At 42.9% G+C, this 26815-nt stretch overlaps 1 protein-coding gene across 13 annotated transcripts in view; it reads right to left on the reverse strand.

The window, feature by feature from the left end:
* MACF1 (microtubule actin crosslinking factor 1) overlaps positions 1–26815 on the reverse strand; it is a 231296-nt gene that overhangs the window by 171891 nt on the left and 32590 nt on the right. For all 13 annotated transcript variants that reach the window (XM_047084219.1, XM_047084220.1, XM_047084212.1 and 10 more), the window contains exons 3-5: positions 22906–22995; positions 18174–18251; positions 14510–14602 (exon numbers count right to left, since the gene is read on the reverse strand). In XM_047084219.1, coding sequence (XP_046940175.1) covers positions 14510–14602; positions 18174–18251; positions 22906–22995 — 261 coding nt within the window. The remainder of the gene's footprint in view (positions 1–14509; positions 14603–18173; positions 18252–22905; positions 22996–26815) is intronic.

Raw genomic sequence — 26815 nt, forward strand, 5'->3', positions numbered from 1 at the left:
AAGGAGCTGGAGTGTGACCAGCAGCAGCTGCTCCTCTGACCCCTGTGTCCTCCCAGGGCAATCACCCTCAGCAGAGGGAATGCACATTCCTGTTAGATGCTCCCACTTGGGGTCTCAACCCACAGTTTACAGGAAGCCTGCAGTGTCAGAACACGCTGCTTCTGTCTCCCTGGCAGCTGCTGTCCTCGAGGCCTGTGAACAGCACGCTGATAAGGGAGCAGCTCCCTGAAGAAGTTCCTGTAGAGATCAGTGAGGGATTCAGGCCTCCTGGCCTACAGGACTTTCATTCTGAAGGGATTTCACACTTATCTTGAGAAGGTACTTCTTATCTGTGATACGGGATGGTCAGTCTGTGGTCCCTGCTTCACACGATGGGCAAGGAGCCTCAGAAATGTGTCAGCCATATGAGCTGATGCTCAGTCACTGAACTTTTCAGCCTGGGCTATAACTCAGTGGTCTGGCTGTGCCTGCTCTGGAAGGGTCGAAGGGATGGGATGCCCAGAAAATATGACATACCAATTTGATTCACATATTGAAAACAGCAAAAGAATCACACTGCTGTCAATACTGTCAAACTACAGAAAAGGTTTCTCCCACCAATCTTTTCTTTAAGACTCTGCACAGAGCTGTTCTGTGGAGATCCCATAATAGAAGTGCCTTGATCGCCTATGGACCATCATCAAGAATAGATTTTCATTAGGAGTTCTTTAAAATTTTACACTCGAAACTTTCTGAAAATCTCACAATTACAAGCATGTTTCCTAAAACATTATGATGCCTCCAAACCTCAGCTTTAATACTAATGGTATAAAAAGAGCAGTTTATAGCAAAACTGCTCTATATCCACTCCACACAAAGAGCTCAAATACTCATACACTCCACCTCAGCAGCCTCCACTGCTTTCCTTCCCACCTTCTGTCTCTTTCTCTCTTTCTCATTCTCTCCCTCATTCTCTCTCTCTCTCTCTCTCTCTCTCTCACACACACACACACACACACCCACACAACCCACACCCACACACACTTTTATACGGAAAAGCCTAAGGTCTCCTTAGACTCTTGCCCAACCATATAATAAGCATCTTTTTTTTTAATGTTTTATTTATTTTTGAGAGAGACAGACAGAGAGACAGAGCACAAGTGGGGGAGGGGCAGAGAGAGAGAGGGAGATATAGAACCCGAGCTGTCAGCAGAGCCTGAAGCAGGGCTCAAACTCACGAACCACAAGATCATGACCTGAGCCAAAGTCGGAGATTTAATCGACTGAACCACCCAGGTACCCCATAAAAAATATTTTCAATGGCCACATTTCCTTCCAGCTGTTGGGAGTCCTCAAACTCCATAATAACAAAGGGGACTGACATGAGCCTATCGATGGAGGAAATTCATCCCCAAAGAGGACATTTTAAGCACAGATCAAGCACAAGACATTGTGTCTCTATTCAGCCTCATGCTGTTGGGTTTGATATGCAGGGCACCAGTACGGAACGGAGGCCACATCCCTGGGCAAGGAAAATGCCCTATTTCTTCTTCCACCTTTTGCTGCACTGGGATCCTAAAGTTTTTATTTCTTCTACCACAGGAAGCTGATATGCCAACAAAAGTTCTTTAGTCATTGGTGAATTAATAACTTCAGTCACCTACACAATCACAGACTTACATACAAGATCCTGTGCCGCCCACTGTCTTGCTAGTCCCCTTCCCCTCACTGTGTCCAAATCTCTTGAATTCCTACTTACTCCTTGACCCTAGAAGCATTCACAGTGCCCACCACCATCACCACGGACACCTATGCCTTCACTATAACAACAAAAACGTGTTCAAGCCATAAACAAGTCCACCCAGAACACAAACTTTTTCTAGCCTTGAACCTTCAAACTATTCTAACCCCTCCTCTCTGAGTTAAGCTCCAGATAATTCTGTGCCCCTTTCCTCTAATGCTGCAATTAGGAACCCATGGAGGACCAGCCCTCTCCACCTATACAAATACCGAATGGGTGTTGTCATTAGCAGTGTCCCCATAGGAGTAGGATTACATCAGCCCTCGTAAGAACATCACTCTCCAGGGAAGAGCAATCACACTGGGGTCAGCTGCCTTGGCCCAAACCCCTGCCACATTCCCTATGCCTTCTGCACTCATTTAGGAGATTCAGCTAGGCCTCCCTTCAGCCACCACACTACAACTTCCTGTAGCAGGGATGCTCATAAACAGACCTGCCTGAGAAAGTTAAGTACTACCTAGCACTGCACTTTGAAAGATAACCCCGCTAGATAGCTCGAGCAATTATGCTGTGTGGTTACCCGGAATCAGGGATTCCCCAGAGACAACGAGACTTGGTTTCAAGCATCAAGGGGCAGATCTGAAATAGACTCCGCTTGCCAAACCCAGTCACTAACTCTTGGTACGTGACATGGGGGTAAGTCCGCGAAGAAGCACCAGGATCCTCACTTCTTAGCACACTCCACTTTGATAAGTTTGAGGGCCAGGAATCCAAATGTGAACGTAGCCCACCTACCTCCTCCAGACCCCATGGTGGGGTGTGACTTGCCTCCAAAGAAAGGGTGCCATCCTCTTCAGAGAAGGATGTGGAGCTCTTTTCAGGCTCTGTGTCTCTAGGTTGGATCCCGCGTAAGTGTGGCCCGTCACTGCCGTAGCCAGAGGAGGAGGGCAAAACGCTCACAGTCCTGCCGCTGATGGATAAATCACTCTGAGAAGTAGGCAGTCTGGGACCTTGGGGGGGCACTCGACCCACATGGGCAGGTTCTGTGCATCTGTGACCTCTCGACTGGTCCGGCAGTGATGAAGGGACAGAAGGCTCTGCAATCCAGGCACCTGTCTGAGGGCCACTGCAAATACCCGCGGTTCCTGCCCCCACACCCTGGACCCCTGAAAGTTGGTCTGGAGACCCTGCATCGGTGGGGTGGTCTGGCGGGGGGAAGGTGCCGCTCCGAAGTCCAAGCTGAGCACCTCCTTTCCCCACTGCAGTCTCCCCTTGCAAAGGCAGCAGCACAGCCCTGCTGTTGCAGGACGCCGTCCTCGGAAATTCCACCAGTTGGCTCACTGACTTCTCACAGTTCCTTTCCGCCGGGTTATCAAGCAGGTGAGCGATGACAGTCCTCCCCTCTTGCAGGGAATCCCAGACCCCTCCGGCAACTGATGACTCATTCTCCAACAAAAGGTGAGCAGTCTGGATCTCCCCTTGGAATCTCTCCTTCACCTGCACGATCATCCCCTGAGCACTCATCCCTGAGCTGGGGGCTGAGTCCCGAGGCAGTAAAATGTCCGAGGTGGGGTGCTCTGTCCCTCCTGCTCCTTCCTCCTTTTGGAGACTCACTGTTAACTTCGGTAGGGTTTCTGTCTCTTCAATTACTGTGGTTCCTTCCAAGGGTTCCTCCTCATGAGATACCTCTGGAGTAGGGGTTTTCTTCCCCCTCCACTTCCTTTTGAACCGAACCCTTTTCTTAGGAGATATGGGAGCCTTCTCCGGAATAGCTCTTGAATCTTTCGGCTCCTTAACACAGCCCAGTGAATTTCCCATCGCCTTCCTCTCCTAATCTCATCAAAAACGCAGCTAAGCCGGTCCTGGGATCCCAGAGAAATCCCAACCTTGGCTTCATCGGATTAGATGCACATTTAAAAACACGCACTATGCCGGCAATCCCTCCAATTCTTTCTCCCTCCCTCCCCGCCTCTCTGTCTCTCCCAGCCGCTGCCGATTCAGACAGCCATCTTACAGGCTCAGAGCTGCAACAAGACAAATTCAAAGCATCTCACTGCAGTTCAGAAATCACTTGACCTAAAAGCAGACAGAAACCGGATTGGCTGCAGCTTCCTCTCTCCAAATATGAGGTAATTGGAGCACTGCCCTCAGAAACACAAACAGAAAGCAAAAAGGAGCTAGAAACCAGGGGAGGGGGGGAAACTAGGGAGGGTGAGGAGGAGGGGGTGGGATGTAAGAGTAAAGGGAAAAGGGAGGGGAAAGAAGGGAGGCCATGGAAGAAGGTAACGTGAAGGGAGGAGGAGGAGGAAGAGGGGAAAGCAAACCAGCGTGCCGCTACCTTGGCAGGGAAGGGCCAAGAAGAACCAGGGCTGGGGACGCTGCCATTATCACTGCCCCCCAGACTCTGAAAGGAAAGAGATTTCAATTGTTCTGCCAGATACCCAGAAGAAAATATCAAGCAATGAAGACAGATGCTCAAATTTTTCAGGTCGGAAATAATAAAATTATCTTAAACAAATTATAACCTGAAGAGAGACCCGAACCTACTCCTCACAGTTAAGAAACACAGGCTTTAAAGATCTAGCCTCCTACAGCATTTATTTCTCTCCTCGCCTTCCCAAAAAGAGAGACAGGAGAGAGAGAGAGAGAGAGAGAGAGAGAGAGAGAGATCTGTTAATTCTGTTAGCCAATGACACAGAGGAGACACTGGGAAATCGTTTTTGAGTATTGTGTAAGGAGGCTCTGTAAAAAGGATACGGCTTCCAAATACAAGAGAGAAGCTCCACCTCTGCTGAACAATAGTTACACAAATGTTCACCAGTAATCACTGATGCCGCCAGCTAACATTTTTTTCAGCATTTGCTACGTGCCAAGCACTGTGCTAAACTATGGATTACCTCATTTAATTCTGACAGTAACCATATGGAGTCAAAACTACTATTTTACAGGTAAAGAAACGGAGGTTTAAGAAAGTTGATTAATTTGCTCCAGGCTACACAGCTAATAAGTGGCAAAGCCAGTCCGTGAACTCCTATTTAAGATTGTTAATTTCAACTCCATGTTATGCTATGTTCTAACTGTGGCAGGGATGGGTCTGTCCTCAATGAAATAAAACAGGAAGATACCCACTGTTCTGAATTGTCCACTAGACTCACATGGGCCAAGGACCCAAACAGATAACACTGGGAGTAAGAGAGGAAGTTGCTAAAATGAGTCCCAGATGGTTTTTACTCAAGTTGCAGCAGGGCAGGAAGTCTGAATTAAAGGTCTAAAAAGTTGGACTAAAAAATCACCCTGCTATGTCAATGGGATTCGCCCACCCCAATTTTTAGTATAGTGTTTCACAGATGAGATAACACCACAGCCTAAGGGGCTCTGGATGGAGTGGAAAGAGGTTGTACTTCCCTGCTGCAGCTGTTTATTCTATACCGAAAGGATCCAGACCACACAGCAGAGGAAAAGAGTCTGCCTGGTTCTATGTAAATGCTACCCACCTCTCCTGAAAAATGCCCTGCACGGAAGGAAAGCAGTAAGAAACCTGAAGGCAGCAGCCCCTACATAACTGCTTACTGAGACCCATCTGCCTCCACTGCAATAGGTGTTTCTCCCCAAGCCTTTTCCTACAGCTGAGCGCAAAGCTGCAGCACCATCTTATGGTGATCATAATCCACAGCAAGAAACGAGACCAGGAGACCAGCATGGGAGAGAAACTCAGACTACAGGAGACCATGTAATCAGCAAAAAACTCTCACATCATAGTATAATTCTCTAAGTAAGCACCAGCCTTCACTCCTCCACCAAACAGAACGAACTATGGAACTTCTCAGGTACACACCCAGGGCCGAAGCTTGAATATTTTTCATGAAATACAAGCAAACCAAATTCCTGCAACTGATCAACTCAGGGGCAAGAGAGACAGCTGCTTTATCTGACTGCTGCTGATGGGGGGGCCTGACAGAACTTGGCATATTTATTTATGGGAGTCGTTTCTTTTTTAAACGTCTTGCCCATGTTGGACAGATCGGGCCTTCATTTCCTTCTGCCCCAGAGGAAAACTGGCCTAGGGAAGGAGCAGAGCTTTCAGTAAAGGAGGCCTAGGTTCAAATTCCCACCTCTAGTAACTTAGTAGCTAAGTAACTAACTTGCTAGGTGGTTCAGTTTCCTTACCTGTAAAATGTGGATACTACCACCTGTGGAAGTGGGTGAGAGAAGGCCTTATTTATAATGCCTTATAAAGTGCTTGGCTCAGTTCCTGGTCTTCAGTAAATCCCTTTTCCTCCCATTTGTTACTTAAGCAACAAGATAGGAGACACTCTACCATCACCACCACTGGGGTCCTAATATACTCTTTTTTTCTTGACTAGGCTCTTAAGAAAGTAGATATGTTCTAAGACCCAAAGTTCGGGTGTTTGTTATTCTTAACAGGGGCTCTGCTTCCACTATTTCACTAAGTAAGTCAACTCTGATCACTAAGACTTCACCCTGTACCTTTTTTCTCACCTCACCTGAGCTCTCAACATAGGGTGCCGCCTTCTGGCAAAGCAGCTGACTAAGGGTGACTAGGAAGAGACTAGGGCACAGACATTCTTCAGGTCTTCTGCTTTGGCTTTTTCTAGTTAACTGTTCACTGCCCACAGTTCTTACATGGAGTCGGCCAGAGTGAACGAGCTCATTCATTCATTCACTCCACAAACATGAATGGTGGCTCATCTATAGGCCAACCACTAAGTGCCATAAAGTGCACAAAAGTGTAAAGCTCACATCTACCAGCTAAAACCACTTTTTACCCTAACTCCCCTGAATTTTTTTTTTATTTCAGAGTGTTAGACGTACCCTTGTATTTAATAAACATTTGAGAGTCAGAAAGCTAATTTTGTCAGATTCTGACTTTCAGAACTCATCTTTTAATAAATTATAAATCCTAACATTAATACAGGTCTGGGCAAAACCAAGGGACAGGAAATCCTATTATTAGGATCTGAAAGTGTAATCCAAAAATGTCAGTTGGATTCTGTTTCAGTTGCTCATCTGAACAGCCAGCACTGGAAAATAGCCATCACAGTCTATTTATCTGGTCTACCAGATAAAGCCTCCCAGCTTTGAGAAGATCAAATTAATAAAATATCCATTCGCTTAACAAATATTTATTGAGTACCTGTTCTAAGCCAGGAAAAGAAGAGAACAAGAGACAAAATCCACTGTTAAAATGGCATCCTACTGCAGAGATCCAGACAGCAAATAAATGTTAAAACAGTAGTGTTATCCAACACAACACTATGCATCACATACTGCTCTGACAGTAATTTGGCAAAACAAAGGAAAAGTGTATGTATGACCTAATAATTCCGGTCCAGGTACCTATCCAAAAAACCCACTTTCCTATAAACCTAAGGACACATGTACACACATGTTCACTGTAGCAATGAATGCCTTCGGCACAGAGCCCGCTTCAGATCCTCTCTCCCTTCTCTCTCTGCCCATAACCCACTTGCACACATGCGCACTCTCTCTTTCTCTCTCTTAAAAATAAATAAACAAGGGAAAAAAAGGATATATAGAAGACAGAATCTATATCAACTATAAAAACATATAAACACCACCACATATCGTTATGAATACCTCATCTGTCATAAAGACACAAAAGCATATACGGGAACCATCTACATCAACTTCAGGACAGTATTTACTTGGGGAGGTCAGAAGGAACAAGAAAGTTGGTTGTATGGGAAATGTTTCATTAGCACCAACAACAGAGATTATAATGACTATTTTACTGATCCCCTAACATTTGATAGCTCTACTCTACATTTCTATTTGGCTTTATGTAGCAGGTGTCCTTGGTGAGAACAGCTAATAGACACTCAATAATAAAAGACTAGAAAACCGCAATAATACATAACTAGCGAGAGACACGTCATATTCTCTCTGAGACAAGGATGATGGAGCCTCTATATAACCCTTTATCAGCCAACCAGAAGCTTTACAAGAAGGGGAACTTCCCCACACTCCCAAACACTTAGCTAATACAGACAAACACCAAGCCATCAAGAATAGCAAGGAAAAGGAATTAGTAGTTACTTGCATCTGAGAAAATACTCTGGCAGCAGAGCTTCCCACGACAAAACAAAGTAGTTACTCAGCTATGCTGAAATAGCAAACAGGGAATAGCAGGTAGCCAATATGCATGCAGAAGACAGACGAAACCAAAAGTATTTTATTTTCTGGTAAAATAGGTAACAGGGCAGGGAACAGTGGGCTAAGTCAAAAGCCATGGTAATTATAAGGTCTGTTAATAATTGTAACAAGTTGCTACCAGTAACTGCTGCTAATTATTGAGTATATACGTGTTCCATCTCCCTGGCTCATACCTCCCTGATTCTTTAAACCTCTATCAAGCTATTTTATGGTGCTTCTCTGAATTATTCAGTTGAACCTGGGTTAAGTCTGTGTCTAGTTCACTTTGTATCTCCCACAGACTCTACCTAAGACTTTGTTCATAGCTGGTCCTCAGTAAATGTTTGTGGAATTCAGTTAAAGAATACATTTTCCTGGGGGCACCTGGGGGGCTCAGTAGGTTTAAGCATCCGACTTCAGCTCAGCTCATGGTCTCACAGCTTGTGGGTTCAAGCCCCGTGTTAGACTCTGTGCTGAAACCTCAGAGCCTGGAGCCTGCTTGGGATTCTGGGTCTCCCTCTCTCTCCGCCCCTCCCCCACTCATCCTCTCCTCTCTCTCTCTCTCAAAAATAAATAAAACATTAAAAAAATACACTTTCCTATAAACTAAAACCACAAGAAGATACAATTTCATACCCACTGTGATGGTTATAATCAAAAGAAAAACAATAACAAATCTTGACGAGGATACGGAGAAGTAAGAGTCCTCACACCTTCCTGATGGAATGTAAAATGGTATAGCCACTTTGGAAGATAGTTTGGCAGTTTCTTAAAAAGTTTTACATCAACTTACCATACAACCCAGCAATTCCACTTCAAGGTATATATCCAAGGGAAATAAAAACATACATTCACACAAAGACTGGTACTCAAATACTCATATCAACATAACTTATAATGGCCAAAAAGTGGAAACGACCCAAATGTCCATCAACTGCTGAACAGATAAAATATGTGGTGCATATATATAATAGAACAGTACTCAGCAGTAAAAAGGCATGAAATACTGATACATGCCTCAATATAGACGAACCTCAAAATTTTAATGCTAAGTGAAAGAGGCCAGACGCAAAAGAGCACATATTCTATGACCCCATTTATGAGAATTGCCCCAAATAGGGAAATCTATAGAGACTGAAAATAGATTGATGGCTGCCTAAGGCTGAGGAGGAAAAAGGGGGGGAATGTAAATGGACAGAAGGGTCTTCCAGGTATAATGAAAATGTTCTAATGCTGGATTATGGTGAGGGTTGTAGAACTCATAACAATCATTGAATTGTATGATGACTATGAGTCAATTTTATGGTATGTAAACCTCAATAAAGTCATTTTTGAGTATTTTCCTAAAATAAACAAACAATAGAATGGCAACCAAAAAGGTGTTTTAAAACAGTCAGCAAACTATATGAAAGGAGAAGAAACAATAGAAAGGGCAGGTCTGGAGGCTAGACTTCTCTGAGTACACCTCACATGCACTTTAAAATTTTCCCTTTGGAACAACATAGATGGTCTATATAACATAAAATAAAATGGAAAGGGGAAAAGCAATCCCTAAAAATTTGGAGGCAAATAAAAACCAATGAACCTAATTGTGTACTGAATTAATAGCTTCACAACACAGAAATTTTTTTCAAATGATTTTAAAATATAATTATGTGTACATTCTTAGGAGATATACACAAAGGACAATGAAAACTATAAAGAAATCACAAACTTCTTAGGGTGCCTGGGTGGCTCAGTTGGCTAACCATCCGACTCTTGATTTCAGCTCGGGTCATGATCAAGCCCCACATGGGGCTCTGCGCTGACAGGGCTGAGCCTGCTTGGGATTTTCTCTCTCCCTCCCTCCATCTCTGCTCCTGCCCCACTCACACTTTCTCTGTCTCTCAAAATAAATAAATAAACTTTTGAAAAATTACAAACTTCTCAGTAATCATATTGTTAATAATAACACTAAGATTGCTGTTTTGGTTCTAATATATGTAATATGTCTATGTGATTGTACACACATCTACGTGTATGTAGGTATATGGAAAAGGGAGTAAGTAATATGTTACTGTTGTTAGGATCAAGATTTTCAGCATGAGTAAAAAAGATATAAAGTCAAGGAAGTTAAAATAAAACTATAATTTGGGGGTGCCTGGATGGCTCAGTCAGAAGAGCATGTGATTCTTGATCTCAGGGTCATAAGTTCAAGCCCCACACTGGGTATAGAGATTACTAAAAATAAATAAATAAACTTTTAAAAATAACTCTGTAATTTTAAGTTTGAATGAGAGATAGCAGTATAAATTCATGGTTTTTTTAAATAAGGAAAATATACTTATTAGCTAGCTCTGTCCACAGAAAAACTGACCAACCCAGTAGCATTCAGATTGTGGTCAATAAAGAATGAGAGTTTCTTGAAGAAATTGCTAATTTCAGGCCTTGGGCAGGAAATACACAGAGTCTGGAACATCTCATCACAAGAAATAAAGGAGATTATCAAAAAGGACTATGGAGATGATGCCAAAAGACTCAGAGTCCACTTTAGGAAGCTCTCATTGGCCAAAGATGGAGTTGAGTATTAGGAAGAATGATAGCTGTATTTTATTGGAACACATTTAAAAACCCAGGAGTCATAAGTGATACTAAGAAAAAAAATGAAAAAACTTTCATTTTCTTATCTTTGGAGAATCTTAGGGAACCAATTAATTATGCTGAAAACTGGTAAACAGAGGGAGATCTTTGTATCTGCCCTTTCCTAGAGGAGATATCTCTTAGGGTAATTGCTGAGGTGAAGTTCTTCTTTATAGAAGTAATCCAGCTAAATAATCAAAAAGGAATGAAGGAATTTGAGCAGCACCATTTTGCAACTTTTAAAAAGTAGGCTCCAGCGTGGAGCCCAGTGAGGGGCTTGAACTCACGACTCTAAGATCAAGACCTGAGCTGAGATCAAGAATCAACTACTTACCCAACTGAGCCCCTGCAGGCACCCCTGTAACTTCTAATGAAACAGTGGAACTAGCAACAATGATGAGTGATTGCTAAAACTATTAGGTGAAGATGTAATAGGGACTGGATGATCAGGCTGATAATAGCTGAACCCACGTGTTCAGCAGCAGACGTATACTACTCAACATCACCATCCTTGCCCTCCACATCCTCCCTAAAGGTATCTGAACGTGATTGAGCCTCAGGTCTAGATCTAAACCACCAGTTGATAAGCAATACAACAGAGGGATGGAAGAGGTCACAGAGACGCTATCAACATCTTTATAAACCTTAAAGGACAAAAGACCAGATTTCCTCAATGGATTGTTGGGGAGAGGGAAAATTTAATGCAATATGTAGACTTTGTTGGGATTCTGATTCATAGAAATCAACTTTTTTTTTTTTAATGAAGTAACTGGAGAAATCTGAACACTAATCAGATACTTGATGATTTTAAGAAATTATTGAGTTTTACAGTGTTATACTAGTTTGCTTAAATTAAGAGTCTTTAGGGGCACTTGGGGGACCTAGTCAGTTAAGTGTCCAACTTTGGCTCAGGTCATGATCTGCATGTTCGTGGGTTTAAGCCTTGTGACAGGCTCTATGCTGACAGTTTGGAGCCTGGAGCTGCTTTGGATTCTGTGTCTTCCTCTCTCTCTGCTCCTCCCTCGCTCATTCATTCATTCATTCACTCATTCTCTCTCTCTCTCTCAAATGAATAAACATTAAAAAAATTTTTTTAATTAAGAAATCTTTATCTTTCAGAGATATATGCTGAACTACGTACAGATGAAATTACATGAAGTTTGGGATTTCTTTCAAGATAACCTAACTGGGGTTTGAAGAGTGGATTAGAATATAGATGAAATAATACTGGCCATGAGTTAAGAACTGTCGGGATAGGTGATAGGTATATGGTAGTTCTTCACACTGTTTTCTCTACTTTTATCAATATTTGAAGGTTTTCATAAGAAATTTTTAAAGAAAGGGGCGTCTGAGTGGCTCAGTTGGGCTAAGCATCCAACTTTGGCCTAGATCATGATCTCACGGTTCTCCTGAGTTCAAGCCCTACATCGGGCTCTGTGTTGACAGCTCAGAGCCTGGAGCCTGCTTCAGATTCTGTTGTCTCCCTCTCTATGCCCTTCCTCTGCTCATGCTCTGTCTCTCTCTCTCTCATAAAAAAAATTTTTTTTTAATTTTTAAAGAAAGAGAAAGTACACATTTTCCTGATGGAGCTGTTCAGGAAAACAATGGTTCCGTTATCTCCATCTCTTCTGTCCCAGCAAAGTTTTGATTAACCAATTCAGTTTTTATTCCTTGGCCTATGAGTCTCCCTTTTAAAAAGAGATTGAATTACAGTCAAGATAAATAGAGACATAGTGTAGACAGAGTCCTCTTATCTCACATCTATGAGACCGACACTGGGACTCACGGTGGGGACAAGTTTGTGGCAAAAATACAAACGGCCAAAACAGTTTCTCTAAAAACAGCAACAACAACAACAACACTCCTCTGTTCTTAAGGGCTCTAAGGGGATACCTCTACTGCTCCATGAAAGCTCAGCAAAGTTCTTACACCCACCCTGCTAAGGCACACCTGCCAAGTTCATGTTCCTGGTTATCCCTATATCCAAAGCATGCTTAAAGACACCCTGTGATGGCACAAAAATACATGTTACTTCCACACTTTCCAGATTGCCAGCACTGGCTCCAAACCAGAGCCACAAGAAATAAGCCCCAAACTCAATTTCCTCAGGTAATGAGGAATGCTGGGACATCTGCTGTTCTGCTTCTAACCAGCAGGTGGCACTAATGCCCCAACTAGGACATCACAGTCACTTGGGTCCCTGGAGTCCATTCCTTGAGTTATTTATATTAGCCTTCTTTTCTTACCTGCTCAAAAAATGCTCCCTCTAATCTATCAGCTTCATATACAGGGACTGTGTATGGGGGAGCTGTCTGAGAAACAGCTTTGTTTGGCTGGGCTAAAATGATTCAAGATGGTCTTTTTATAAAAATAAGGCTGTATTTTTCCAACAGCAATCCAGACTTGAAAAGGATTTGCCTTCTTAGGAATGGAGCAGCAACAAGGCTGTGTGACCATGTGAACACTACCAAGATGCCACTGCTCTTGAGTATGATGGAAGCAACAAGCTTGTGCTTACCAGCCCATATACAAACCCAGCTGCTAAGGTGCTTGCTGTGGACTGAATGTTAGTGCCCCCTCAAAATTCGTGTTAAAGCCCTTACCTGCAACGTGATATATTTGGAGGTGGAGGCCTTTGAGAGGTAATTAGTTTCAGATGAGGTAATGAAAGCAGAGCCCCCACGCTGGGGGCATTCATGGGATGAATTACAAAAGGATGAAGAGACATGAGATCTCTTTCTCTGTACCCATGCACCAAGGAAAGATCATGTGAGGAGATAGCCAGGAATAGGGCCCCCACCAAGAACCTGACCATGCTGACACTCTGATCTCAGACTTCCAGCCTCCAGAACCATGAGAACAAGGTGTTTGTTGTGTAAGCCACCTAATCTATGGTACAGGCACACCTTGTTTCATTGTGCTTCACTTTACTGCACTTCACAGAAACTGCATTTTCTACAAATTGAAAGTTTGTGGCAACCCTACATCAGTAAGTCTATCTGTGTCATTTTTCCAACAGCATTTGCTCACCTGTGTCTGTGTCACACTTTGGTAATTCTCCCAATATTTCAAAAGTTTCATTATTATTGTATCTGTTATGGTGATCTGTGATCAGTGATTATGGCTCACTGAAAACTCAGATGATAGCATTTTTTAGCAATAAGCTATTTAAAAAAAAATTTTTTTTAACGTTTATTTATTTTTGAGACAGACAGAGCATGAATGGGGGAGGGTCAGAGAGAGAGGGAGACACAGAATCTGAAACAGGCTCCAGGCTCTGAGCAGTCAGCACAGAGCCCAACGCGGGGCTTGAACTCACGGACCGCGAGATCATGACCTGAGCCAAAGTCGGACGCTTAACCGACTGAGCCACCCAGGCGCCCCAACAATAAGCTATTTTTTAATTAAGGTCTGTACACTTTTTAAAAATACAATGCTATTGCACACTTACAGACTACAGTATAAACATAGCTTTTTATATGCACAGGGAAACCAAAAAGTTCATCTGACTTGCTTTATTGTGGTGGTCTGGATCCAAATCTGCAATATCTCTAAGGTCACCTGTATTTCATTACAGAACCCCAAACTGACTAAGGCAGTGCTATAATTAACCAGGCTTGTTTTAAGATCATTAGAGATGAGGAAAAGTCTACACCAAAGCAGGATTACAACCCTTCACCCCGCCCTTCTAAAAGCATCAAACGGCCCATACTGTGAGTCCCCATAGAGTCAGTTTTGACCCAACTGAGCAGACTTCTAACAACCGGCCAACACACAAACCAGTGAAAAATCCCATTTCAGCATGCAATAATCAGGAAGTTCTGGGTTTAGGCCGCAATAGCTGTGTCCCCAGGCTACTTCTACTCTCACCCTTGTTCACGGCCACACACAGAGAAGAAAGGCTTGGCGCTAACCATGGAAGGCTGCACATCTTCTAGTTCCTTCTAGGCAACATCCAAGCCAAGCAACAATGACCCCAAACTTCACAGGCCCTACCTGGAAGTGCAAAATAATGGTCCAGATCAGGCCCAGGGTCAGCTTGGGGTTGCCATCCGTGATGTCATCGTTGCGAATATTCACTAGTTTCACCTGGAAAACAAACAGAGGCTGATCTCAGAGCTCTGGGACTTTTGGTTTTGATTTCATTTTTGCAGATTTTCATCCTTATATCCAACTAAAATGATTGTGTGCGGTGTATGTATGCAAGTACAGCTCTATGAGTCTGAACGTCTGTATTGATGCATAATTACCACCGCAGTCAGAATAATAGAACACTTCTGTCACCCTGACAAGGTGATTTCATGCTGCTCCTCTGTGGTCACACTCTGACTTCACCTCTAATTCCTGCCAACCACTGATCCGTTCCCCATCTTACTTGTTCTAAAATGTCGTATGAATAGAATCAGACAGTATTTAAGTTTTTGATACTGGGTTTTTGGGGTTTTTTTTCACTCAGCATAGTGCCCTGGAGATCTCCATCCTCGTTGTTACATGTATCACTAGTTTGCTCCTTTTTACTGCTTAGTAGTATTCCATCGTATCAACAGACTATGCTGTGTTTACCCATTCATCCACTGAAGAACATTCGGGTTGTTTCCAGTTTGGGACAGTGATGAATAAAGCTCCTAGATTCATGAGCATATGCTTTCATTTCTACAGGGTAAATTCCCAGGCGTGGGACTGCTGGGTCATATGGTATATGTTTAGCTTTAGACAAAACTGCCAAACTCTCTTCCCCCATGATTGTACCATTTTGCGTTCCTATCAGCAAGGCAACCTTATAAGCACATGGTATTGTGAGTTGCTTTTTTATTAAGTCATCACAGCGCTGATTTTTTTTCTTTCTTTTTTCCCATGGGAGGGAATAGCAAGCCCCTCTCCCTTACTCTTTGGCCTGTTCTCACCTCCATTTTCCCTCCTCTGCTGAAGATATCCACACCTGCCCATGCCTCCACTAGCATCTGTTTTTACCTGTAAAATCTCATTCTAATAACACAATGTGCATAGACACACAGGCCCTATCCGCTGCTAGGGTGACCAAGTGTCCCACATGCTGGAAACTGAGAGATTTCCCGGGATGTGGGACTTTCAGTGTTGAAACTGTGAGAGCACCAGGAAAAGCAGCCCAGCCCCTGCGAGCCTTTTCTGTCAGACCCTCATGGAGTTCCCGTTCAATTGTGACAAACTGCCCTTGAGCTGGCCTCTCTTTATCTCTTCAGTTGAACTGAAACCTATGTGTCTCTAAAGAACTCTGGTGACCTCACTTCTCCCCCTACACCAACAGTGACCTGGTACCACAGATGAAATCCTTGTGTCCCTCCAAAATTCATATGTTAAATTCTAACACTCATTGTGATGGTATTTGGAGGTGGTCCCTTGGGAGGTGATTAAGTCACGAGGGTGAAACCCACATGAATGGGAATGGCACCCTTATAAAAGAGAACCCAGAGAGCTCCCCTGCCCCTCCACCATGTGAGGACACAGCCAGAAGACTGTGGTCTAAGAACCAGAAAACAGGACCTCGCAGACACTGAATCTGCTGGTACCTTACTCTTGAACTTCCCAGTCTCCAGAACTGTGAAAAATATAGTTCTGTTGTTTATAAGCCACCTACATGATAGTATTTTTGTTACAGCAGCCTGAACCAACTAAGACACCTGTATCTCCATTCCTCTTCTGTATACTGCAGGTAGGAGAGGCTACTACTCTTCTAGATGGAGAACACAGTTTTCTAATCACCAATCACTGACCCACAGTTGGGAGGATGTGGTATTAGCCATGTCCACATTCCTCAGCCCCACTCCCATCAGCTTGCCCCTTCCATTCTGAAGTCTACTTTGCAAACAACCTTCCAATCTCTACTAACCCTTGATGACTTTAGCACCTAAATCCTAAAAGTGGTGATCTTATTAGCACTCATCTCAATGACCCAAATATCACCCCATCTGCACAATTCATGTACGTTCTCCATTCTGAGGACTTACGCTTTTCCTCTACTTTGGACAGCTACACAACTACAACTTAGACCTCCCCATTACCAAGAGCTGTTCTAGAGTTCTCCCTGCCCTTCTCTGAGTCCGCTGTTCTTATCTGCACATACTTTAGTCTGATCATAGTAACCAAATCTACTGTTGGTCCTTATTTAGACTTGTAGCTAATCGATTCTTCTCATTCTCCCTTGCCTATTAAGAACCCCCAGGGTCCTTCCAGCTCTACACACAGACATTTCTAATGCTGCTTTCTCCAGTACCCTAAACACTGCCTCTAATTCTCCCACCACTTTTCATTTGTCAATTTATTTCAACAAATATTTATTAAGTGTCGATTAAGGACCATTCATTATGGCAGGTGATGAAGAGAAAACTGTGGAGGAAGATCCCATCTCCGGTCCTCACGGGGCCTGCAGTACGTGAGAGCAAACAGAGAAATAATAAAGTAGTAGATGTTATATTGAAAGTAAACTGCTCTGGGAGCACAGAGAAAGAATTTCCCAAGTTAATGAGAAATACTGATAAGAGTGATGAAAATGAACTAACTCTAAAAATATGCGTACCATTCAATGTCCAGCTTGGCCTGAGTGATTGCCTGGCGCCCACAGCTAGACCGATCTCTTCCACTCAACTGGCTCCAAGCAGACAAACTCTCTGACCCCCTCTTCCATCTTCCTTCCCGCCACCCCACCCCTGCATCTTCATCCCTCCTCCTTCCTTTTCCCTGTATCTCAAAGAAAGTGACATTTTCCTTTTCTTTTTCAAAGATAACCACACCAGCTGTGCTCAGGATCTCACCCTCAATCCCTGAATTTGTTTCCATCCGTTTGAAAGCAGGGGTGGGGCAGGGGGAGGGGCAGTGTGTAGAAACAGCACGGACAGTGGCAGGAACACTGAACTCCATGGCAGGAGGCCTGGGTGGAAGTCCCAGCTCTGCTCTAGCTTGTGCGCTCTGGGGCAGGTCATTTCACCCCGCCAGATCTCACTTTCCTTATCTAGGAAATGAAGACGCTGGGCTAGAACCTCTCTGTGGCATCTCCCAGGGCTGATATTTTGTCACTGTCAGCACTCCTCCTCACTCTCATCCCTGTCTGTCTCTCTTCACTGGCTTCTCCTCCTATGTGTAAAAACACGTGGAAAACTTTTTTCCCTTCTTATATCCAGGCCCACTAAACTGCTCTAACCTGCTAACTCCAAGAGCTCTTCTGCTCTATTCAGACTGTTCTCAAGTCACCAATGCTTGTTGGCCTCAGACCTCATGTGGCACCAACACAATGGCCAATCCTGACCAGCCCTTCATCTACTCTTCAGGATCATGTAGCATTCTGGTTTCTCCTCTTCCTGGATCAGGTACTTTTTTCCATCTTCTTTGACAATTTATTTTCCATCTTCCTTTTGACCCCCACCTTAGGTGAGTCCATAAGTTTCCATCTTTAGCATCTTGCTCTTCTCTGTTGACACTCTCCCATTCAGGAAGGCCTTAGATTCTATGCAAGGACCACCAAATGATTTGTCCAGCCATAATGAAATCGTTCACTAGCAAACAAGACTCAGACTGGGCCAGATGGAGCAATTACCAAGGGCTCACTAGGGACACTGAAAACATTCCTAAGTAAGGGTCAAATGTCAACACTCCATGGCAGAATAGGGAAAGCATGGAAGTGTCTTACCTGCCGCTGCTTTAGGAAGTCCAGGGCAATCTGCACATTCTGGAGCCTATGAAAACGCATCCTGCCCTTCTCCCGGGGCTACAAACAAACAAAAAGAGATGGTAATTTTAGCTACACCAGTTTACCCATGCAGAGCCCCATCCTTTTTCATTTCAGGGACTGAAAGACCACACAGAATTCCTCGTGGTTGAAGCCAGCCAGGGGAGCATTACATAAAGCACCCCTTAGTGGCAAGGCCTGTGTGTGTTTCGCCGTGCTCTCTGAGGCCTCCATGATGCTGGTTTCCCACTGTGCCTCCTGAGAACACACAGTGTGGGTAGACTACTAGTGTCGAATCAGTGCCGCAGCTCCTGTACAGGGTCTTCTGTGGCCATATACGGCAGAACCTGATTCTGGATGTGCAGTTAATGGGAACAAAGTCTCTGGCTCTGTGGCTCCTAAAATCACAGTTAAATGCTATTTTAAGGAAAGGGCGGAAAGTCCTAATTGCATACTACACAGTAATTAGAGCCAACCTTATTAAAAACCTGGCAAAAGAAGCTAGAGGTAGCGAATTTTAAACCAGGGAATGAAGAGTTATACATGCTCAATAAACAAGTGAAAAACTCAAAAACGAGAGACAAAAATCAGGAAGAAACCTATTTTCCAGGCAGATGGGTGTCCATTTTAAAAAGTCACCTTGGACCTCAATAAGAAATACCAACAACAATGAAAACCTTGATGAGTAGGGCCACTCAACAATGATACTCCAAAGAAAGGTATTTTCTGCTAGTCTCTCAGTCCCAGATGTCATACAAGCCACTGGAGAGAAGCTCATCTCCATCCCGTGCCCCTGGTACCCTGTCCATAGCTCAGCTACTATCTATCCAAATGTGGCTACAATCAGTGTACCCAGTGACAGCATGCAAGGGGTGGCTATCTGTCTCTGGAACCTTTTCTCCTGCTCATTTTCCAATGTTGCTTTTATTTTACTAAAATTGGGACTGAAACATCACTCTTACTAGATTATATATACCCAACTCATTTGTAAATGTCAAAGTGGTACTAATTAAAGGCTGATGAATAAGGTAGCTATGTGGCCAGGTGCTTGTACAGAGGAAACATCGTCCCAGGTTGAAACACAAAAAGTAACCAAATGCGTGTAAAGATAAGGGGAGAAGCATTTCTCTGGGTGCCCCCAACACTTCTAAACAACACTCCCAAATGAGGATAATCTACAGAGATGTTGAGGCTCCTCTGGGCCACAGGATAACTTCTTAAGTCAAAGGTTTAGGAAAATCCTCTAAGCAAGAACCTCTTTCCAGTCATTTCAGCTAAACTACTTGTGAACATGGCTTTGAGGATGACAGAGCCTATCAAAGTGAAGAGTCTAAGGCAATGGGAAGGGAGATTCTAAAGAGGTGAAAAATGACTTTAAGAGGACAGGAAACAGGGATATTGCTTAATCCCTGTTTCTGGAGAAAGATTATGGGCTATAATTTAGGGCCCACAAACAGGAAATGCCCTTCTCACACACTCTTATCTTTATTCCTTGGTACTTCCCACCAAAAATAAATACCCTAAGAACATGCAAGTTAAAATCTCTGTCCTCTAGAGATATTATTGACCAAAGCAGCGTATCTCCATGCAGTGAGTGGTTTGCAAACTACAGGCTGTTTTGAAAACAAATGACATGGTGTGTGGTGAGAACCTGGAGGCTACAGAGGGTGGAGAGAGAGAGTTAGTCTCAAGTGTGGAGCCGTGAGCAATTAACTGTCATGCCTTCAACTAAACTTTCCACAGTTCTGCAATCCAGACTCAGACAACACAGCAAGGCCACCAAGAAAGCTACTGGTCTCCAGGTCACAAAGGCACTTGACACCTCCAAACACCATTATTCTTTCTGTGCCAACCACTCTCAGATAAGCAAAACAACCCCCACTCCAGGATCATCTAACAGTGGCAAGAGGCACAATTAGTTTTAACCACTTTCTTTGGGACCGAAAATTCCCAGGTGCAGAGGGAAGAAGGCGATTGGTAACTGAGGTACTTGGAGACCTCGAGAACCTCAGACTCTCTGATGGCCCTGCGGTGCTGGCTGGGATCCTGGCATCCCAGGAGGACCTACTACATCATCCTCATCTTCCTCCTCCTGCTCTTCGCTGTTTGTATGGCGCCAGGAGGGCATGCTCACGAGACGGAGGGTCTTCAGCCCTGCTGGCTCCTTTGGCCACCAACCAAGGCAAAAACATGACATAGTGACAGGAAATTCACAACACAAAAATGAGAAGGAAATGAATGCAACATTTTTTTTAAAAAGTGAAAATAAATATGAAAATACCCTCCCACAACCCAAAACATGCAAAACCATATCAAGACCAGATCACATGGTTATATTGAACACTTAGTCTGAAACACATCTTCAATTCTCCATGGCTGCCCATTCTCTCTTTTTGTGAATCAACTAAAGGAGAAGGAGATTCTGAGAATAATCATGAAAGAGGTATCTGGATAGTTCTCAGTGAAGAGATGATATGCTATGAATATCTCCATAAACAACTTGCACGTTTTCAAAGGTTAGGCAAAGAAATTAGATTGGAGTGTTTTCAGACGGTTTTATAAGCAACGTCACCAAAAAAGAATCACTTTCAATATAAAATCCCTACAAGTTCATCAAATATCCCAGCCAAATTGCCCAAAATGTAACTTTGTGAGTTAAAGTCCAGCAATGTGAAAGTGACATTACGATTACTTATGAGATTTATAAATGAGGGCCAGATAAGAAGTGGAATTCGCCAGTAGTGGCTGTGCTAATAAACACATCTGTCAATTTAAGTCCATTAAAAATTATAAAAGTAGGGGCACCTGGGTGGCTCGGTCAGTTTAAGCATCTGAACTCTTGATCTTGGCTCAGGTCATGATCTCACAGTCATGAGATCGAGCCCCACATTGAGTACCCCCACAGTGGAAGCAGAGCCTCCTTAGGGTTCTCTCTCCCTCGCTCCCTCTGCCCCTGCTCCACTCAGGCTCTCTCAGGGGGAAAAATCATAAAAGTAATTCTACCGTAAGACAAAAAAGATGAGAAACCAAAACAAAGGGCCCATGGGAAGCCAAGCCCCAATCCTTGAAGAAGGTGAATAATACTTAAGGAGCAAAATCTAATGTGCTAAATTCCCTTCTTCAGAAACAGCAAACGCTGACTAAGAATTCACCAAAGGCAATGAATGCTTGAGTTACTTCAGTTCATGTTTTCCCCCAGAGATGTTTCCAGTATTTACCCCTGGACTTTTCTAAATGAAAACTATGTTGGGACACCTGGGTGTCTCAGTCAATCAAGCGTCTGACTCTTGATTTCGGCTTAGGTCATGATCTCATGGTTCATGAGACAGAGCCCCACGTCAGGCTCTGTGCTGACAGCATGGAACCTGCTTGGGATTCTCTCTCTCCCTCTCTCTGTCCACCCCACCCCCCTCAAAACAAAGAACCCACAAGTGGGGTTATTTTGATAAGCCAAGAAGCTCAGGCAGATTTGTCTTTAGATACATAGGTGTTTCCCACAAGCAATGCTTACTTAACACATTTGGGAGTAGGCAGGCATATTTAATTATCCAAGGAATTCAAATGTACTGCATCCAGGACTGTGTTCAGATAGCAACTTCAGTACTTCTCCAAACCTCTGAGATTCAGTGAATCAAAGAAGGAAGAAAGTGAGGTGAACTGGAAACAATAACTCTATATACCTAGGATTTTTTTTTAAGTTTATTAATTTACTTTGAGAGAGAAAGAGAGAGGGAGAGCACATGTGGGCAGGGGAGGGGCAGAGAGAAGGAGAGGGAGAGGGAGAGGGAGAGGGAGAGGGAGAGGGAGAGGGAGAGGGACAGAGAATCCCATGCTGGTTCCCTGCTGTCAGCACAGAGCCCAACTCGGGGTTTGAACTCATGAACCGTGAGATCATGACATGAATCAAAATCAAGAGTTGGACACTTAATCGACTGAGTCACCCAGGCACCCTTAAATACCAGGGCTTTTAATATAAACTTCATATCCTTAGCTGAATACAGAAAATAAAACAATTCACAACAGATGGGAAAATAGGAGCATCTATATAGACTAGAAAGAAAACTCTAGAAAGAAAAATATACCTTACTAAAAAGAATCTTTATTTTTTTTAAGTTTATTTATTTATTTATTTATTTAGAGAGAGAGAGAGAGAGAGAGAGAGAGAGAAAGAGAGTGCACGCCTAAGAGCAGGGGAGGGGCAGAGAGAGAATTCCAAGCAGGTTCCACACTGTCAGCGCAAAGCCCAATGCGGGGCTCAAACTCAGGAACTTCGAGATCATGACCTGAGCCGAAATCAAGAGTTGGACACTTAACTGACTGAGCCACCCAGGCATCCCACTAAAAAAAATCTTTAAATGTGAATCTATTGTTCCTGAAATAGTGTACCAACAAGTAGATAAAGAACAAATAAGGAGAAAAAAAATGCATATGAAAGGAATAAAACCGATACCTGATTCCATCAAGAAATGAGAATATGACAGATCAATTCACATTAAGATGAAACTACATCATTTTAAAACTGTAAGTATGACTTAGAAGCAAAGTCCACCAATAATGTCTTCTACTTCTTTCTCCCAAGTAACAGAGAGCAGGCAGTGGCGGCCACTGTCCTGGCATTCAACACGATGGACTGGTATGTCATTAACAGGGCCATGTTTGCGAGGTCACTCATGAGAAGAAGCGAGAAGCTCACCAGTTTGATGCCTGAGAGGACCTCCAGCAGAGAGATTAGGTTGTGGCCATCCCGCAGATCTTCATAAAGATCATTGATGTGCTTGCGGACCTGTGCATGAGAATGAAACAGATTTTTATTTGGTCTTAAAATCTCTTATTATCTACACAAGAGTTTTTGATTCTAGGTAAACACAGATTAAAGAATTTGAAATATGAAACAATAATAAAATTCAGGAATTTTCAGTTTTGGAGTACAATACATATGAAATGTAACACTTACCAGAAATGTATGTGTGTTTTTAAAATAGAAGCCAGATCCACTACATACTCTAGCCAACTCTAAACAATATTCAAGAAAGACTGGACAAGGAGATGGAGAGTCAACCATCCTGAAACCTCTCAGGAATTATTATGGACCAAAATGTGATACAATGACCAATGCAGATGGAGGAGTCCAGTCAGAATCCAAAAAGCCTTCTAGAGTGCAAAGGAAACAAAAATGCTAGGTACCCAGTGTTTGACAGGATGTACCTATATTTTAACTCCTCTCTTACCAAATATTTCTAATAGTGAATTTGAGGGTTATTTTCCTTGTGAAAAAAATAATTCCAATTTTAGAACTGAAACTATGGGAAAAAAGATCTCACTTTGGAAAAATATGTGGTCCATGTCAAACACCATGCTGAATGCTGTACACGTTATCTCATCTCTCTCTCACATTGATAAGGCAGGTGTTATTCCTATTTTACATGTGAGGAAATGAGGCACAGAGTGTTAAATAACTTGCCCAAGATCACAAGTGGGAAAACTGGCCTCAGGTTGGTCTTTCTGAATTTAGTCTTTGCCATTAACTACTATGCTTTATAATCAGCCATAATCTTATTTTATATTTATTTAAACCAAACAACAGCCCTATGAAGTTTATTCTTGTATCCACGAAGGGACTGAGGAAGCTGAGATCTTGAGAAGTTAAAGTCACATAGCTGCAGGAAGCAGAAATAGGTTTTCTGGTTTGTTACAAGTCCAGTGACAACTCCATGGGGTGACACAACACAGAATCAGAAGACTAGTAGTGGCAAGCATAAGGAAGATTAATTTTCAATATAAATAATTGTCTAGACAACAATAAAAAGGGCTACTTTCAGAAGTCGTGGGTTTCTAGTCACTGAATTCTTCAAGCAGAGACTGGGATACTGGATTTCCACATCTGAGTGGAAAACTGTACTATAGTCATTTCCAATTGTAATATTCTAGCATTCCAAACAGAATGGGAGTCCGAAAAGATAAAGGCTATGGAGTGCCTGGATGGTTCAGTTGGTAGAGGATGTGACTCTTGATCTGAGGGTTATGAGTTCAAGCCCCAAGTTGAGTGCAGAGATTACTTAATAATTAAAAAAAAAAAAAAGATAAAGGCTGGAAATATCTGGGGAGACTTCCTGGAAGAGAAAGAACTGGAAGGATTAGAAAATGTTTTGATAGAAAGAAGATGGAAAACCACAGAAGACAAGGTACAGAGGTGAAAACATGCAAGATGCATGTTTGTACCTGTGTGAGTAAAGGAGTAGGAAGGTGATGGGTAGATTACCCAGTTGGAGAAAATGGTTCATGACGAATTGGGTAATAGCTTTCAAACTTCAAAGGAACATTTCTTTAATTTTTGTGTTATTCACAATGTGAATACAGGTATAACACACTTTTTGGTTTAATCGGCAATATTAACATTTTCTCCACCACTTTAAGTCTAAACAAAATAACACATCTAGCTCAGACTTGTAGCATTTGTTGATTTCCATCATGTAAATACTCCCACCATGACCAATTTCCAGCCACTAATATACTATCACTAAAAGTGATGTCAGGAAGAAATGTACAAGAGCACACCATTATATACTTTTCCATCAGAGATACAGCATACATAATTAACTTCAAGAGCATAGAAAATATTAACATGTAGTAAAATAATTATGATGATGTGTTTTGAGTATTTATTACCATTATTTTAAATATAACTTATTTCATTGTAAGCTTATATAATTTAATATTTCATAATGGCTGTGCTTAGCAACCAACTCACAGAATTAGTATTCAGTTCTCATGAGCCCATGTAAGCTAGCTCCAGCACACCAGTGGCTCCAAAATTTCAAGACCTCTCCATCAAGTGGGTCCAAGGTTTCAAGCTTGCGCAACCATGGTGCACCATGGTTGCATAAGCAGGTCATGAGGGTTGGAAAGAATGGATTTGGTAAGTTCAATTTTAAATATACTGAATTTATTTTATTTAAAGTTTATTTATTTATTTGAGGGGGAGGGTGTGGGGAGGAGCAGAAAGAGACAGAGAAAGACAATCCCAATCAGGCTCCAAGCTGCCAGCACAGAGCCTGACGTGGGGCTCGATCTCACAAATTGTGAGACAGTGACCTGTGCTGAAATCAAGAGTTGGACACTTAACTGACTGGGAGCCACCCAGGAGCCCCTTAAATATGTTGAATTTAAAAGAGTAGAAAAGGAGCTACAAACGGTAATGTTCTGGAAGCAGCTGAAAATACCAGAATTCAATTTGGGTCAGCTGAGAACTTAAGTTTAGAAGTCATATGCAGAGAGGTGCTAGCTAAAGACAGGGGAAATGTTGGCCTTTCTGGGTTAGGGGCAAGAAAGAAGACAGAGTGCTAAGGACTGAGCCTGCGGGAATAGCCAAAATTAGAAGGCAGGAGATGGAAAAGTAATCAACAAAGAACAGGGTGGAAAAAGGCAGTGAAAGAAGTAGGCAAAAAAACAAGAAAGGGTGATCGAGGAAGGGGTGGATTATTGCTAGTATCAAATACTCCAGGACAAGGATAAGGACCAAGAAAGTGTTTTTTTAGTTTTCTTACAAATAACAGTGTTTTTTGTGAGAATCGTTTTCTAGAGAGTGGTAGAATAGAAATCAGATCATAAATGAATGGTGGGTTAAAAAAAATAAATAAAAAAGTGAGGGGTGCCTGGGTGACTCAGGTCACGATCTCAAGGTCATGGGATGGAGCTCCGTATCGGGCTTTGCACTAAGCATGGAGCCTCCTTGGAATTCCCCCCCCCCTCTCTCTCTCCCTCTGCTCCTCTCCCCCACTCGCTTGCTCTCTCTCTCCCTCTCAAATAAAAAAAAATAGGGGCGCCTGGGTGGCGCAGTCGGTTAAGCGTCCGACTTCAGCTCAGGTCACGATCTTGCGGTCCGTGAGTTCGAGCCCCGCGTCGGGCTCTGGGCTGATGGCTCAGAGCCTGGAGCCTGCTTCCGATTCTGTGTCTCCTTCTCTCTCTGCCCCTCCCCCCTTCATGCTCTGTCTCTCTCTGTCTCAAAAATAAATAAACGTTAAAAAAAATTTTTTTTAATTCAAATAAAAAAAAAAATAAAAAGAATTAAAAGTTCAAAATGAATAAATAAATAAAGTGGGAAAATATGAAGTACTTGATGTTAAGGGTTAAAAAGAGAAATGACAATGAGGGACTTATTTTTGATAGGTAAGACCTGAGCATAAGGTATTAAAATCAAGAATGGGCACTGAAGGGGCGCCTGGGTGGCGCAGTCGGTTAAGCGTCCGACTTCAGCCAGGTCACGATCTCGCGATCCGTGAGTTCGAGCCCCGCGTCGGGCTCTGGGCTGATGGCTCAGAGCCTGGAGCCTGTTTCCGATTCTGTGTCTCCCTCTCTCTCTGCCCCTCCCCCGTTCATGCTCTGTCTCTCTCTGTCCCAAAAATAAATAAACGTTGAAAAAAAAAAATTAAAAAAAAAAAAAAGAATGGGCACTGAATAATTATTTAAATGAATAATAATAGGAATGAGGACCAAGTAAGATCATATTATCAAAAGGACACTAAATACCACGAGTACTAAAAAGAAAAAGGTGGTATATTGAAATACAAAGTTAATTTCAATCAAGGCCTCAATATCTCCTTCTA

This window comes from Lynx rufus, unplaced genomic scaffold (assembly GCF_022079265.1).
Source record: "Lynx rufus isolate CCGP_SWC_20201006 ecotype Redwood Valley unplaced genomic scaffold, mLynRuf1.p SCAF_2, whole genome shotgun sequence".
Lineage (NCBI taxonomy): Eukaryota > Metazoa > Chordata > Mammalia > Carnivora > Felidae > Lynx > Lynx rufus.